We start from the raw sequence: 17,066 nt of genomic DNA, 5'->3' as shown, positions 1-17,066 counted from the left end.
AACTGAAGGGCTGGAGAGCGAGTCCAGCAAAGCGGAGCCTGGTGTCCTCACCATGTCTGCACCAGCACAGCTTACAGGCAGAGGAGATGTCTGTTCTTCCAGGGAGGACACAGAAATCCCATGGGAAGAACTGCCTTCTGCAGATGCCTACCGCTGTCTGCCAAGTAGTGGAAGACGGGCACCTTCAGCAAAATGACTGAAGGTGAAAGGAACGGATCCAGGACTTTGAGATCTAGCTTCCTGTGGACTATGCCCCGTCACTTATGACTAGTCCTCACCAGGGGTATCAAGGCTGAAAGAGGAACCGAAGAAGCTGGTTTGAAACAGAAGCTGGTTTGGGAACATCACTAAACAAAGAGGGACATTGTGGAATGTCAGCTGGGAGGTCCCTGAGCATTCACTAGCAGAACTGCAAGTCTGCATCTCTCTCCGCAAGCAGCACTGTTGCAACAGGAAGGGATCTTCTCAGTTTAGCTGAAGACATCCACAGCCTATGCCTTTCAATAGCCCATGGGAAATGAGAGTATGTCAGGTAGCCTTTTTGGAGCATAGCTCCTGGTTTGGTTTCTTCCAACCTAGCTTTTGCAGCCCAAGGCCATGCTATGAGGCAAAAGGAAGCACACCAGGCCAGGACATTCATGGAAGCATCTCCTGATCTAAGCTAAACCAGTAACAGTCTGCTCACTTCCCAGCTCTAGTCTAGACTGCTCCAGCCAGCTTCCTCCAAAACCAAAACCGGCCTGTGGTTTGGGAGGACTGATCCTTCCAGGCTCTTCTAGTAACAGTGTGGACAAACCTCTACCAGTTTGACTGGTCCTACCAAGCCCTCCAAGCCTGTCCCGAGACCCCTGCACACGGCCTCACACCGGAGCCCACGACATGCAACGCATGCTTTCATGCCATGGAAACTCGACACTGATAGGCCTCCAATTATCTCCAACAACAACAGTAACGAGCAACAGGAGCACCGCAAAGGTACTGGAGGACACCCATACTCCAAAAGGCAGCAGCACACCTGCAGCAAGCGCAGTATGGCGGGAGCTAACCCTGGCTGGTGGGCATGCAGCGACCTGGCATGGCTCGCACCATGGCCACAGTTCGCTCCCTGCAGGGGATGCGCTCGGCAAGGCAGGTATGCCAGGTCCTACGTTTAGGCTTGGCAGTCCTGAGATACTAGATGCAGCTGCAGCCAGAACTGAGGAAATGCTCACATCAAAATTTCCCACCTAGATCTCCCGGCTGCTTCCATCATTTTATTTCGCATAGTCTACAACACGCATTTTGGAGACTACAAGAGGTAGCGGCATCCGTTTCTGCCTCTCCCGACAAGTGGGAACTCTGCTTGTAGCGCATCTTCTCTCCCTCTCAGCCCAGGAACACCAACACAACATGCATTTCAAATACCAGAAATGGCAGCCAAGGGTGTCTGTGCCTGCATTATAAAGCAATTTGTCACTTTATGCTCACAGGCTAGTTTTTGCTATCTCTGTTCTCAGCTCTGGCTAAACTTTTCAAGGTGAAGTTTTTTTTCACTCCCAAGACGAAATTAAAAAACAAATAAAAAAAACCCCGAAAAGCCAAAAAAATCCCCAAACTTTAAAAACTAAAGCAACAGTTACAGGAGGACACTCATCATAGGAAGAGTTTAAGCTTTGTATGACCTAAATTAATCAAAAAAAGTTAAGTAATCACACACCAAGCCTTACAATCAACAGCAGTAATACAAACGATAGATGCCAACGTTTACTAACTAAAATTGTAAGGGGATACCTATTAACTTTCAGAAGCAGTTTAACAGGCACTCTACTGCACTGAGTTATGTCAATAGGCACTGAAGCAGACCCTTAAACACAGCTGTCACCTACATCCACAATTTACTAATCACAGACTCATCACCACCACCCATCTCTTCGTGGGGGAGTGATCTAGGCAACACCAGCAAGATCTACCTTTGCTTTACAATGACACTTAGTAATTTTAATGACATGAACTGTGAAAAGAACTCTGGTATTCTTAATATTCCATGTTTTTGTCACATTTTGTCAATTCTAGACTAATTACTCTCTTGTGAGCTGCACTACAATGTGGGCCACCTTATTTCCCCCCACACCACTTCACATGAAGGTAGGTGCCATCCTTTTTTATGCAATTCTCCATTCTTCCTTTTTCAAAAAAACGTTTAACAAACAGGATTTTAATTCAAGAACCACTGCAAAATCAATGCACCTGAAACATACCACAGCAGCTTCAAGCAGAGCAAAAATCTGTGCAGCCACCGGGATGCAAACCCTGCACACCACTACCAAGCGACTGCCGGGCCAGAGACATTTCTCCTGATCCCGAGCAAAGCCTCTCAAGCAGCTCTGCGCTGACTACTTGAAAATACAATCGTATTTATTTTATATAAAGATCTCTGTATTTATTGATTTTAAAAGCAAAGCTTCAGGCTTTTGCAGTAGACCAGGCTTTGACAGGCAATGTCTAACACACCCCGTGCCTACTTCTATTGCCTTTCTGAAGTGTGAGGGTGCAGAAAGACCACAGTTATCTTCAACCACTAAAATAACACTTCTAAAACATATTGTATTTTTGATATATGAAACGTAAAAGCTATGGTTACGATCCTCCATAGATGTCTGCCCCCCGATCCACACTGGCAGGAATAAAATACAAGGAGAAAACCCTCAAAATCATAATCCAACTTGATTTTAAACAAGGTCAGATCACAAGCCAAGCACTTAATATGATTTGGCCCTAACTCCAATGAACTGATTTTGTATGTGTATAGATGTGTGTGCTTTGGATACCCACCCTAAGCCAGCTGCTGAAGAGCACTGTATAAACACAGCAAAATAGTTGGGAAATGAACGGAATGGAGCCAAGACCCAGGACCCATAAACAAGAAACCATTTAGACTATGAAAGCAACTGCCCAGCAGAAATTAAGAAAGAAGCAATGTAGAACAAATTTTGTACTGTTGTTCGTAAGGAAAGCCTAATAGGAACGCCGAGGTCTCCCCAGAAATCACTCATTAACTTTACAAAGGCAAAGGGAAGAGGACCGAGCTCATACGCAATGCAAATGCATCAAGCCAAAGAGATTCGTTGCAGGCATCTTAAATGCCTTTTTCTCCTTGGAAAAGATCAGTGTTGGAAATGCCCCAAGCAATTTTTCGGCCATGGGGATCAGTTCCAAGTCCACCTCACCCCACTCCCAGGGGGCTGAGCTGGCAATAAGCAAAGTTGGGGCTACAGGGCTCACAGTGCATGGCCCGCCAGCAGCCCGTCAGCCCCACCGGGTGCCAGGAAAGGATGGGAGCAAGAGACAGCACAGTATGTGGCAGTCTGTGTAAGCAACAGAAAAAGAAAGAAAATCTCTGCTGCTCCTCCCTTTCCTGAATATAAGGCTTGGGGAAAAGTTTTCCTCCCACTCTACAGTCTCAGCGTAAGTTTTACATTTTTCAGTGACAGTAAGTAAAAGCAGATCTGTCCTATGAATATGACTGGGCTCCAGACAACAAACGGCCTGCTATCTATTTACACTGTGAAATATTCATTAAATATCAACCACCAATGGACTGTTAAGGGACCCATCTTGATAAATGTTAGACAACAGATGAAACCAAAAGAACTTCAGTCTCCTTGCCTTGATGAATGGGGCCATCAGTCATTTTTAAGTGGTCGTTTGTTACATTGTTTTATCCAAGATATTTATAATCATAATGAATTGAGACAAAACATCAAACTACAGCCTGTTTGCCTGAGAGTAATCTAAACTGAAAAGCACATGACAGAAAGGATAGATTGATGGCCAGTGCAATATAACTCCCTTGAGATTAATATATTTTACCCTGTTGATGTTTCTAGTCATAATTATACTCCAAGAATCCACTGAATGACATTAGATGTGAAAGACTGCTTAAGAGCAATCACTTACTTTCTAGGAAAACTGCATTTGTTTGCAATAGATACGGAGGGGACAGCTGACAACAAAACCCAAACATATCACCACACAGCTACTAATATTCTGACTATGCAAATATAAACACAAAAGTTCCTCAAAGCACACTCAAATACACTAAAAAAAAAAAATTTAAAAAAATTTCAAAACCAGACTATAAAATCACAGAGAAAGTAAAGATTGAAAGTCCCGTGAGTCCAAACTGCATCCAAAACCAGGGTAGCTCCAAAGTCAGATGAGACAACTCAGGGGCTTGCCCAGCCTGCAGTGGAGCACAGGGTTGTTCCTCCCCAGGTGCAGGTCTTTTCGCTTTGCTGAACTTGATGAGGTCCCTGCCAGCTCCTTTCTCCAGCTGCCAAGGTCACCCTGAAGGGCAGCCCTGCCCTCACTGCATCAGCTGAGTACCCCTGCACAGCACCACGCACGCAGCCGGCAGCTCAGAGGACGGGCACCCTCCTGCACCCTGCTCCGCACAGGAGTCAGAGGAGGTGAGGCAAGGGCACATCAGAGGTTGGGAGACTGCTGAGATGGGGTGAGCTCTGAAGAGTTCAAGAAACACCCCCTTGTATTGAGTTCCTCCCTCTAAACAGCTGAGCCAAAGTTTCCCTTTTTTTTTTTTTTTTTTTTAAAGAGATGACACACAGGTTACATTCGTGAGACAGCAATATTCTTGGGCTTATCCCATAGACCTCTTTAGAAAATAAGCAGTCATCTCCTAACACCACTGAATTCAATACAGCTCTGTGCTGTTTACCATTTTTTGAGCATTAAGTAACTTAGAACATCATTACACCTGATCTAATGAATTGCCCAGTAGTATTTCTGCAAGTTGTTTGTGAAACCACAGTGTGAGTGGGAGACTACACCCAAGACCACTCATTATGTACAACCCAGACCTGCCTTTCCAATCTGAGCAACCTCTCCTCCCCTTTAATTTCACTCTCTGACCTCCTTTCAGCCCTGCCCACTTGTTTTTGGTTTAAAGTCTTGATCTTTACTTTGCCGGAGACTTTCTGAGCTATAGTTCCTCCCTGTCAGTTACCCATTTCCTTACCAGCTCCTACCCTGGTCTCATCTCCATACACCCACATTCAGTCACTGTAGACTGAAAAATGTAAACTTCAAACATCAGATTCAACAGAGAACTGAACCTCTGGATTCAGTCACTGTTATAATGGGAAATGTAGAAGCATCGTAAGCTATGTGCATTCAATATACATGTATGCTATCAGGTTTATTTTGCATATTTCTCATTGTTCTCGGAAAGATTCATCTAACCTCATTTTGAGACAGGAAAATTTATGTTCATATTTCCTTCATTAGTTGCATATATGGTTAGATGTCAGTTATTTATATAAAACCACATTTACGTATATTATTATATGGTCTGAGGCAGACCAAAGACCTAAAATATACCAATATAACATACACATGATGCAACCCAAGTTGTTTACACCCCCCAACGATATACCAACATACTCATGTTAGCAATGGAAAGCTTTCACAACTTGGTTAGCAAAACAGCAATAAAGTAAAAGGCTGAGGCAGGGTGCTGAGTGAAATCCAATCTCTTTCCTGCTGGAGCCAGAACTTTATCAACTGATCTTAATAGTGACCACAGAGGAGCCCTCTCCACCTCTATTGCTTAAGTTTTCTGGAATCAGTCTTCCCACAAAAGGAATTTTTGGCCTCAAACTTTGAATTCCTCCATACAACCACATTTTTTTCGTGTTCAGTGATATGACTTAATCATGGTACTTTCCTAACATAAAAGATTAACAGCTGGATTCAGAGCCCTATGTTTGCAAAGACTACCAAACAGAAAACATGTAAAGAAATTACTCAGCATCCCCCTCCTTATCTTCACATCTTTTGCACAGCTTCCTCACAATTACTGCAGTATGTCATCAGAAGGACATGAGGGAGTGGAACTATGGCTCGATGTGGAAGAGGTCATCCTGTTCTCCTGTTCTTCCTTCCTTCTGCTACCACTCTGTGTTGAACCAGAAAGGCAAAAGCAGAGAGAGGAACAGAGATACAAAGCTAGCAGTACTGCATCTCCCATGCAACTACAGTCTTTCCCAAGGAACCTGGGAAAAGGCCACGCGCGTGCAAGAGTCTTTTGCATTTGCCTGACCTGGAAGCCCTCCCTCCTCTGTGCAGACTCTAGTTACAACAGCCCCTCTCAAGGATCTGACAAATCCTTAACTTTTTCTGCCCTGGTGTCACTTCCCAAGCCAAATACTTAAGAAGGTCCTCTAGTCTGACCCAGTTTCTCCTCAATTCAATGCAAAACATTACCATGCTATGGCAATACCGCTCTGTGCTGTCTTCTGGATAGCATGAGAAGTCCACCATAACATAATGATATCCAGAGATAGCTTACAGATAATTAGTTTGGTCTTTGCACCCTCTCACGCTTTCTGCCAGTAAAGAGCCTCCCGAGTTTGTACATACAGGATTTTATCACTGCAGTTCTGGAAGATGCAAGCAAGATTTGGACAGTATCAGTTTTTCACTCTGCTATTCATAGCCAACAGGTCTGAGCGGGGAAGTGTTTGCTCCCCCACTATGCAAGCTCATCCTGAGCTATCAGACATTGGTAGGGATAGACAGCAGCCACCGACACATCAGCCATCAAACCAAAGAGAAATTCCTTCAGAGTTTGTGTGCTGGTTTCAGCAGGCAACAACTGCTGGTTCCTATCTGGGCATACAGGTCCCTGATCCCAAAGAGAAACTGTGTACATTACTGCAGAGTTACTAATACCACTAGCTGTCTCTACTAGGGTTTAAATTTGGCTCCTGGAGGCTGGAGGTGTTTTCTGGGACCTGTGGTATACAAAGCAGATGTTCTGTGGATGCTTCCGAACTAAAGATTGTTTCACTGGCTGTCATTTTGGGAGACAGGATTCAAGGACACAGATGATTTCCTCAAGTCTTATGCTGCTTGTGGATCCAGAGGTAGCTAGGATAAGCATGTCCACTACCTGTTGTAAACACTAAAAAAGCATACCTGAGAAGGAATTAAGCTCTTCTGTATCCAAGTCAGTTGTTGATAAACTGCAAAATTTGAACCACTAAAAGATTGATAAAACCAAATTATCACTAAGATAAATAAGAATTTTTGTCCTCCTGAACTACTTTGCTCAAGTTAATAGAACTATAGACTTACATTTCTGGTATTGAACTGACACTGCACTTCTGAAAAAATCCACAGGTTTTGCTGGTTTTTTTGATTGTTCCCACCCCTGACTGAGACTCACGGGTTGAAGAAAGCTATCTAGAAAATATGTTTTCCACCATAACATATCCCTCCTTGACTAAGAGAGTTTCCAGAATGCCTTATTTAACTGAGCTGCTGTGCAGCATCCTGCTGGACTGTGCCCTGTATCCCATTGCACCGCACCCTGCAATTGTCATTACAATTCATTTGCTCCAGTGCAAACCCACAGGCAGAGTCAGCTTTGTTTAAACAGCCCTGGCAGGAATCGGTTAACATAGCATCCCAGCCAAAGCCTATAGTTCAGTCACCAATAAGTCAGACTGACAGACGTCAAGGCCTACTGAATTTTATCATCTTACAAAGCACAACAATAAAGTCAGTAAAGCACAGAGGTCCACTAACAGCTTCTTCCTTTTTAACTAGCACAGAAATACATGCTGTAAGACAGCCATCTCTCTATGATAAGAAAACAAAGCACCAAGATACTTTCAAAGATATCATATCCTATTTGACTTCTTAAAGAGCATCTGTCAATGTGGCATCCAAGTGCCACTCCACAACATATTAAGCTTCATAGCCAGCAGCTGTAATGGAAGACAACGCCTCTCTCACTCTCCCTTCATCCTTGCACATAAGAATAATGAACACCACTGTGCATCAGCCCATTCAAGCACCTGGCTGCAAAGGAATTTCCTATGTCCCTAACGTACTACTAGGTTTTGCTTTGAACATTCAGGTTTGGTCAGAAACTGTTGCGTTAAGCTACAGCTGTGTTACGCTACAGTATTCCCCTGCCTGAAAGACAATACAGCATATGAAGCTCAGACCAGTTATTTCATCTATTACATTTTGTAACACAATATAAATTTTTGATAATAGCAGTAATATGTATAATGCATATGGCTGTAAAAATGTCAACCAACTTTTATGGCTTTCCTCTTCATATGAATATTCAGTCATCCATTTGTCCCTAGATCCACTTCAATCCTGAAAAAGAAAAGATGAAATAATTTAATGGATGTATTTTCTTAGAGGTTCATTAATTTCTCAAATATTATTGCATATGTAAATAAAAACCTAACAATAGACATCTATTCCACAGTAAAACAGAGGTCAGAAGAACAGTAAGTTTATAAGCACTTTAAATAAAACTGGATAAATACAACAAAAAGTATACTGGAGAAAGCCTTATGTTTCCTCTTAACTAATGATTTCAGTCAATGCTCTCAGTGTCTTTAATTTCTGAGCTGCTACTTGAACACACTAAATCCCAACTGCTTTAATTAGTCTTCAGGGCCCATTATATTTCAGTACCCTGCATTTGTACAGGTAAACTTCCCAGCAGTTACCGAGTGCAAATATTCTTTACTGGTATTTCAAAATGTGTTTCCCAAAAATACTATTTCAGATCTGGACAATAACACATTAAAAGCCAAAATACACTGATTAGTGAGCTCAGTCAATACTCCAGCCATGGGAAATAACTGTGCAAGACCATTACAAAATTTGAATACTTATTCCTTGAAAGGTTTCCTATGGATACACGATTATTTTAGTTATGTTTCCATGTGAATCTATAAAATAAAAATGTATATTGAGATTTAAATACTATATTATACTTTCCTTGAAAGGTTTCCTATGGATACACGATTATTTTAGTTATGTTTCCATGTGAATCTATAAAATAAAAATGTATACTGAGATTTAAATACTATATTATACTTTGGGGAGGCTCCTTCAGGTTTAAGAAAATATACTAATCTAGTAGTCTAACTTTTTTAAAGCCTGGGGTGGGGGTGGGGGTGGGGGTGGGGGGAAGCTTCAGATGTCCAAAATTTAAATAACAGACAGTATGTCTTAAACCTCTTGCCAGAATACATGCATATATCTGGAAGCAAATGCTACTTACATATGTCTCTCTTACTAATGGAAATGGTGTGAAGTCAAGAATCTAAATCTGCTGTCAGAGTTATTATAAACAATCTGTTGTTATTTTTATATCATTCAAAATAAGGTCATCCTTCAAAATAGCAGTGGAGCATCACCTGCCTGCTTTTAAACCACAACCCAGTATTTCGTTACTGCTGTATATACAACAACACGACTAACAGGTTTCCAAACACTAAGCAAATTTTACACTGAAAACACAACAAGAAGCTCCCTTCAGCATGTAAAATTAGTAAATGTTCATATACTGTGCTACTATTATGCTAACTAAACACCATGCACTTAATTTGATTGCTAAGAAAATATTAACGTTAATAGAAAAAAGTTCCAAATATTCATATGAATCATAAAAGGTAGCAAAATCACTGCAAACACTGATCTAACTAAATGTAACTAAATACGGTAGGCTTAGAGCATGTTAACTATTGTACACTATTTGTCCCATCTCCCATGCATCTTGTAGACTCTCCTTCCCTTTGTTGTTTAATGTCCCTTGGCATTATTTGGATTGCTTCAAAATTTCCATTTCATGAAGAAGATTTTTTTTTTTTAATTGCATACTTGAAGAACCACCTTTGAGTTTCTAGCTGCTCTTTCCCTGTGCTAATGTCCAAAAATGGGACAAGTGGACCAGGTTTTCCATATCCTGGACATCCATGATATGGTTATCTAACCTGAGCAGGAAATGACACAGTCCTCAAGCTCTTTAAAATTAAATGCAATATATTCAAAAGCTTCATGGGATCTCTGTCAGAGGAAGACAGAGTCTGACCTGTCGTTGTTTCCAGTTCTTCCAGTTTTCTCACCATTACTCCTCCCTACACGCACACAGACACACACGCTCCTACAACACAACTTAGCTTCAAGTTACACACAAACCCTGAAGTTCTATTAGGTTACCGTGGCTATGGCGACAGAGCAAACAGGGTATGTGTTTCCAAACCGCTAACACACCGCTACCCAACTAGCCATAGCCACAGCTGGTTTCGCTGTGCAAATCATGTACAACAGCCCTCCCCGTGAAAAAGCTACTTTTGTTAGCATCGACAAATAATTGGGTTAGCTTATTAATTCTCTTCAGGTCTGCGCAGTTTATCAAGCACTGAATTGCCCTCGTCCTTGCACCGCTGGGGTGCTCTCCTCCATGGAAGGGCTTTTGCTTGTCCTCCTTTTCGCTGAGCACCGGCAAGGCACACGACGAGCTCCAGCAGTGCCCCCCCCCCAACGCTGCTCCACCACGGTGCACGGGGGGGACAGGGGTTGGCCCCTAGCACTGACCAACACCGTGACCAAGAGCATTGACTTTGGCGGCCAATGCGCACTTGCCACCCATATAGGCCACAGGCCTCGTCATCGCAACTCTTATAGGCTGCTTTTGGGGACAAGATGAAGAGTAAACGGTTTATCTGAAAATGGCGTCCAACTAGTAATTCCACAATTCCTGTTGCCTCATTTTCAGAAGAGCTGAAAAGCTTCAGATGAAATTACTTCAAAATGCATATAAAAATAGGACTGTCCATCCTTACAGATCTAGTGCATCCATTCCGCCACATCTGTCACTGCTGTGAAGCCTGCTCTAGACTTTGGTTTTCAGCAGCTTACTGTGAAATCTCAGTTCCTACTATCACAAATATGAAAACAGACATCAAAGTCCAAATAGAACCATCATCCATTTGTATCAAGTGCTTTTTATGCCAGAAGAAAATCTACCCAACAAGACAACCACACAATATCCCTGATTCAAAACCTTTATGTCAAAAGGGCTCTTTAAGTAATCAGAGAGCAGAGCACCTAACAAACCACCAGTTTCAACCAAAAGAAAGAAATTTAAGTAGGAAACACAGAATTATGTCCACTTCCAGCCAAAGGTTAACCATCATCTTAAAATCATGTCTTCAGAACCCCGTACTTTATAAAGCTTATGAATGATGCCAAACATTAGATTCTTTCCCCTACAGAATAAGAAAACCAAAACAGAAATTACAACACCTAGTCCATTTTCAAAAACCTGTCTTGATCAGAATAAATGCCTTGGTGGTTCCACCCTGGCCAGCATCTCTATACCTACTGGCGGAGCTGAGCAGGAATCACAGACCAGAGTAAGGAACATGAGAAGGGTTTCAGCATAATCACGCTGAGCATATTTCTAGACAAACAGAGGCCACTATGTGTGTGGAGGTGCCCTTGTCTCTACAAATAGTAGATTTTTTTAACATATAAACCCACGTTAATTCATTTTAAAAGAAGTTCATACTGGTACCACCTTCACATCTCTCTTACATACTGCTAACTTAAGTAAATTCACATTAATACAGTTACAAATTATTCCTCATGCTATTTTCCCCCTTTTCTAATTCAGACAGATATGGGAATGTACATTTGGAAAAGACCAACTCATTCACAAAGTTAAGTCATTGGCTGAATCAGGACTTATTAACTTTTCCCTCTACAAAGCAAACCCCATATTTAGGCATAATTGTGTTTCTTAATCACCTTCTTGCATCATTTATTTTACTTTAAAAGTATGCACTTTTCTTCTTGAAAGCTCTTAAAACTGCACTTACACTTCTGCAATCCCTTTCAAAGGCCCTGAGTCACACCAAACTTCCCCGACGACAGAGTGCAACTTCTCCCAAACTCATGAAGGCCACCGTGAACATCAGCTAAGGCAGGATCACTGAAAGCACGGTTTCAGCAGCGTTCGGAGACAGAGGAACACAAGTTATCCTCAACCCAGTATTGAGAATGGCTACCTTCATATTAATAGTAGTCACATACTTTTCTCCTATGTTTCTGATTCTTGCAGGGAAATTCATAAACTCCATAAAGCATTCTGCAGAAGCTACAGATAAAATATATATTAGCCACGAGCTACAGATTTGCAACAGTCCTCAACATTTTAAAATCAATAAGGGACAGGAGAGGCTGAAATTCAGTGCAGCACTGCAATGAATCAGCATAGACAAAAATCTACCTAAACTGCACTTTGAGTGCCTACCTTTCTTGCCTTGGGGTCTAGCGCCCACGATCTTTGTAAACTGAGTTCTGTACTATTATAACTGAAACTAGCCAAAACACTTTGCCACAAAGTTGGCTGTAAAAAAGTTAAAAAACTTTAAATTCCAACATAAGCCACTGTTGTACCAGCAGCCATCACAAGCTGCAAGATGAACTAGGTAATACAGCTTAAAATACATTTGGTTTAGGTTAAGTGTAAGTGCTACACAGGACCAAAGGAGCACCTGCTACGCATTCTGTTACTCACTGAACAACTGTGATCATAAGGTTTATTCTGTCCTCAGCTAAAGTTTTTGCTAGTCTTTGATTGTGATTTCTGTTCAAACAAGGCAAGCGGAGTTACTCAAGATGCCAGCCCCCCCACCAACATCTTTGTTGCTCTGACGTAGTGTCATAACAAAAATATCTTAAGCAGCTCAAAATATTTCTGAAAATTAACTTAATGCTTCAGTTTCTGGTCTTCACCGGTATTTTATTAAAAGTAAAGAGAAGCAGGAGGCAGAGAGTGGGATGCTTGTTGCTAGGAGATACCTAGCTCTCCTGAACTCCTACAGACTGAAATATTTATCCAGACTCCCACGAAGAATGACATCTAGCACAGAGAAAGAGAGAGATGCACGCACTTACTGAAGTACATCATGATTCAACGTAAGAAGCAGCAGCTCTGCCACCAGCTCAGTCCCTGGGGTACCTAAACCAAGGAGGCTGCAGTCTGGGATGGCGGGGGGGGGGGGGGGGGGGGGGGTAATGCAGCTCCTCCTAAATGTCTACTCTGATTTCAGCTGAGCCTTATGGGGTGATACCTTCAAGACTTTTATGCCAAACCAGAACGATCTCAATGCCATTGAGCTCTTGGCAGCACAAGAAAATGCATCCTTCGCTCACCTGACTGTATAGCTGTGTTGTTTTTCTGTTGTCTGGGGTTTTTTCCCCAAATCATTATCCTCTGATAACAGGTCTCCATAGGAAAAAGCATGCAGCTGGCCAGATGTGGATGAACAATTCATTAACCAAACATACAACCTTTGTGCCATGCTCCTCCCCCTCCTCCCTTTAAAAGGTTTATTCAGTGATTAAACTTCCAAGGAGTGCTTACACAGTCTTTCAGTAGAGGCTTAGAGGAATAAACATTATTCTTTATGGGGTCTTTTATTTGACATTAATGAATTATTTTGAACTGAACAGCTTCAAGGATAAGTCCCAGACCTTCTGGGACTTAAAAGATGAATTTCAAGAACTCTTTGTTCTCCCTAGCACTTAAGAGTCCGGTTTGACAAAAATAATTTTATGTAAATATGCTACGTTTTATAATTTCAGAGAATTATTACTCTGGGAAAGATAATGTCTTTCAGTAATATCTAAAAAACCCTGCAACTGTATCAACATACACAAATGAAATTCAAAAGTGTGTGCACACTATTATATTGTAAAGGTAAAAAAAGACTTAGTTAAAATCCGGAGAAGTAAAGGAGTCCTCAAATGCCTGCATTTAGGTAATCATCAGTGGTCAATCTGGAAGAGTGCAATAAATTGCAGGGAGCAGAGGAAAAGGCAGCAGAATACTACATCCTCCTTGAAATTTTATTCTAAAAGTAGTTATCTTTGACACTCTCAGTTGTTTGAATAGATAGCTCTGAAACCTTGATACTCCCTTCACAACTCTAGTTTAAATAAAATGACATTGATTTTTGTTAGATCTAAATAAAATAAAGTTTTGATAAACACAATCACACATCACTTTGGACAGCTTCTCTGACATAAGGAAATGTTCATGTTACAGTACACACACTCAGCGCAAGGTCTCTCGGTTCACCACCTTATCCTCGCACCACCACCTTATCCTCGCACACAGTTCAAACTCCACATTAGAGTTAGAATTTCATTTACCAGCCTGTCCACAAAGTCAAAGGACTTAGTGGGCCTTTTCTTGTTACAAGAATTACAGCTTTATACATATATTTCTATTTATACACACACATATATGTATATAAAAACACGCAGACATACAGCCACGAATTTTTGGTGGATTGATTAAATATTTTTTGTAAATACTTGTCTTAAAGAATCTGCCGAAAGCATACTTCCTAATGTATCATCAAAACAACACAGGACTTTCAGCCAAGCTGTAAAACGTAACTATGTTTCTAAACCCATGAAGAACTCGAATTTTAAAAAAAGTGATCTTTTCCCCTTATCTTCAGACTTTCTTCAGCAAAACAGTACATATTACTCTCCAGGTAATGACTATCCAAGACTTCTACTCATAAGAGCCTACAAGGATCTGAAAAAAATTACAAAACAGTAATATTTTAAAACTGGTTATTCCTAATTTCAGGTTTGAATCATGTATGTTGTGTTGCTACATTTTGTTTGCACTTCAACTAAAACAAATATGATTAAGTGTACTAAAAATGAAGTCAAAGTGTGAAATCCAGAAGGAAGGTACCTCACAGGAAAAGTGTTCGTGCTTCAAGTAGGATAAGAGGGAAGAGACTTGCCAGTGGTTCTTCTGCATCATCATAGTGAGGCAAGGGATAAAGACCAACCTCTCCAGCAGATCTTTCATCAAGAGACTAGGTTGGCTACAGAGGTTCCACAGAAAAAGACTTAACCGTACAGGTTCCATATTCTTATTTTTCCCTGCTAATAAGGATTAGCATTACCAAAATGCTATCACCCACTCCCCCTCTTCTGGTTTAATACCTTTACTCAGACCAGGTTTACGCTCAGTCCAGAATCAAGCCAGCTCTACTTGCAGTGCAGGCAGCAGTACTTACGCTCTTTTCTCAAAGCTGCAAGATAATCTTCATTTATATTCTAACCCATTCAAAAATAAATCAAGGATTTTCTTTATTTCCTGTTAAGAGGCTGCTGAATCCCAGAGACCATCAGAAGAACAAACAATCCCTGCACTCGTATGCAGTTACAACTGAAACAGCCAGAGCTTAAGGACGAGGTCACCGGTTTCCTTAGGACACTCGGTGAAGCTTGGTTTCTGTGCGGACCCTGCATCTGATGTTTGTTGTGGTGATGGCAACCCCCCCGACCACCTGATCTAAGGGAGGGTGTCTGAACACCTAAGGCTCCATGCTACAAGTCCAAAGGAACAAGCACAACTTCACTGCAGACTTGTGCCCAAATCTGCTCTCGGTCAACCCAGCTGCAGAGAGCGCCCCATGATTCGGTAACAGAGCACAGGTGTCAGAGATTTAGCCTGGAAGAAAGTCTGAAACACATGAATGTCTGAAACAGATTAATTCTGCCTCAGATGGTAAATACCACCCTTACGTGGCTCAAAACTTTGTAGGGAGTCTCCTCATAGTTGCCTTCAGAGGGAACACCAGGACAATGGAAAAAACGGAGTGGGAAGGAAAAAATGTAACACTGTTTATATGTAGTAGCTTATACAAACCCTGGCACGTCTTCTCCTTTTACGCTGTTCAAGATGTTGTACAGCACTAACCATCATCCCACCGCGGACGAAATACCGCGCAGCTTTCCCCTTACCACAGCGTCGAGCGCGCTGTGCCAACTTTCACAGCAAAACCACTTAGAGAATAAGCAAAAACAGAATAAGCTGTGCCCATTAAACTTCTTTTAAAAGAGGGAACAAAATCATTCCCACAAGCAGCAGAGAAAGCTAAACAAGCTGTAAGTTTAAACATCACCAGAAGGTGGTTGTAAAACCGGTGTTGATGTCCCCGCGGCTGGCACAGGCAGCAAGAGCCAACACCTCGTTTCGCCAAGCCCCAGCCTGGAGACGGCCACCTCCTTGGAAGAGCCCACTGAGCTACGTGTGCAAGTCCCACCTCACCGCATCATTCACCGCAAGGTAAGTTAGCAAAAACCCATCAAAATGCTCAAACCAACCTATTTTGCTCCTCCAAAACAGAGGTGACAATAAGCATGAGGCGGCATTAACCCCCCCTAGCTAGCACAGCCACTGCAGCTGAGAGAGGACAGGCTTCCACAATTTACCCCAAAGCTGGGAAAGACGAGCAAAGAAAACCAAGAAAACGTTGTTCCAAGTTGTGATACGTACCGAAGAAACTCAACCATCCTAATTTCCAGGTTCAGAGTTATGCTTCCAAAAAAAAGGCAAGTCAAGAGCTGAATGCACCCTGCCCTACAAAGCAGGTAGTTATGTTCAGCTCCGACTCCTGCCTTTGCTCAACCCACAATAAATTTCATCACTGCATACATTACAATTTAGGCCCCTTTTGCTTTCGATTAGAAACGTACCAATAAAATGCTTTTTAAAGAAAACAGTGTGATATCTATGCACATGAAGGTGTGGGTACATATTCAGGCTCTAACCAGGGGCACTATGTGATGGCAGTTATGCTATTAATTAGTTTAAGGAGTCTATTTGGCTGGCATCCTACAAACGTGGCTGATGAGTGTGTCTATTTTAATAGGAAGGTACACCCTCTAAAATTGATCAGTTGACCACAAGTGTTTCCCTTAATAATTTTTAATGTCTTTTCTCCTAGCCTGCCCTTTCTTGAAAGTGCAGACTAGCATTATTACTAATCTTTACCCCTCAGCATATTGTAGGTAAAAAGCTCAGAAAAGGGAGAAATCCCACATCTAAGTATGCACCGTTCCCCTCAGGCACTGACCAGCCTGAAACAGCTCCACTACCAGACTCAGTAGCTACAAATCTTTTAATAATAATCTGAAATCCAGAGAAAGTCACTGAAGCATACTCATGCTTTTGATGTCTTCGGGAGGAGTGAGGAGAGTAAAATTGACCCCAGTACTGTTCCTGGAGAATTTCCACTGGAAACTCTCCATCCCAGCATTTCAAACTTCCCAATACACTCTAAAGCTCAGCTCAAGCTATGATTAACCTTAGGAAGAGGTGCATCTGTTCAGAGATCTACCTGATACATATCTGGCCATATTCCACCCGC

At 41.9% G+C, this 17,066-nt stretch overlaps 1 protein-coding gene across 12 annotated transcripts in view; it reads right to left on the bottom strand.

The window, feature by feature from the left end:
- The window catches only part of KLF12 (KLF transcription factor 12), a 249,685-nt gene that overhangs the window by 171,736 nt on the left and 60,883 nt on the right, over window positions 1-17,066 (bottom strand). For 8 of the 12 annotated variants that reach the window (XM_069802558.1, XM_069802566.1, XM_069802567.1 and 5 more), the window contains exon 2: window positions 8,109-8,172. The exons of the other annotated variants lie outside the window; for them this stretch is intronic. In XM_069802558.1, coding sequence (XP_069658659.1) covers window positions 8,109-8,129 — 21 coding nt within the window. In that variant the 5' untranslated portion in view covers window positions 8,130-8,172. The remainder of the gene's footprint in view (window positions 1-8,108; window positions 8,173-17,066) is intronic. 12 annotated transcript variants of the gene reach the window in all.

The sequence above is a fragment of the Haliaeetus albicilla genome, chromosome 15, assembly GCF_947461875.1.
Source record: "Haliaeetus albicilla chromosome 15, bHalAlb1.1, whole genome shotgun sequence".
NCBI classification, from domain to species: Eukaryota; Metazoa; Chordata; class Aves; order Accipitriformes; family Accipitridae; genus Haliaeetus; species Haliaeetus albicilla.
Note: the sequence above shows the minus strand (reverse complement) of the source record. Positions and strands in the feature narration are given on the sequence as shown.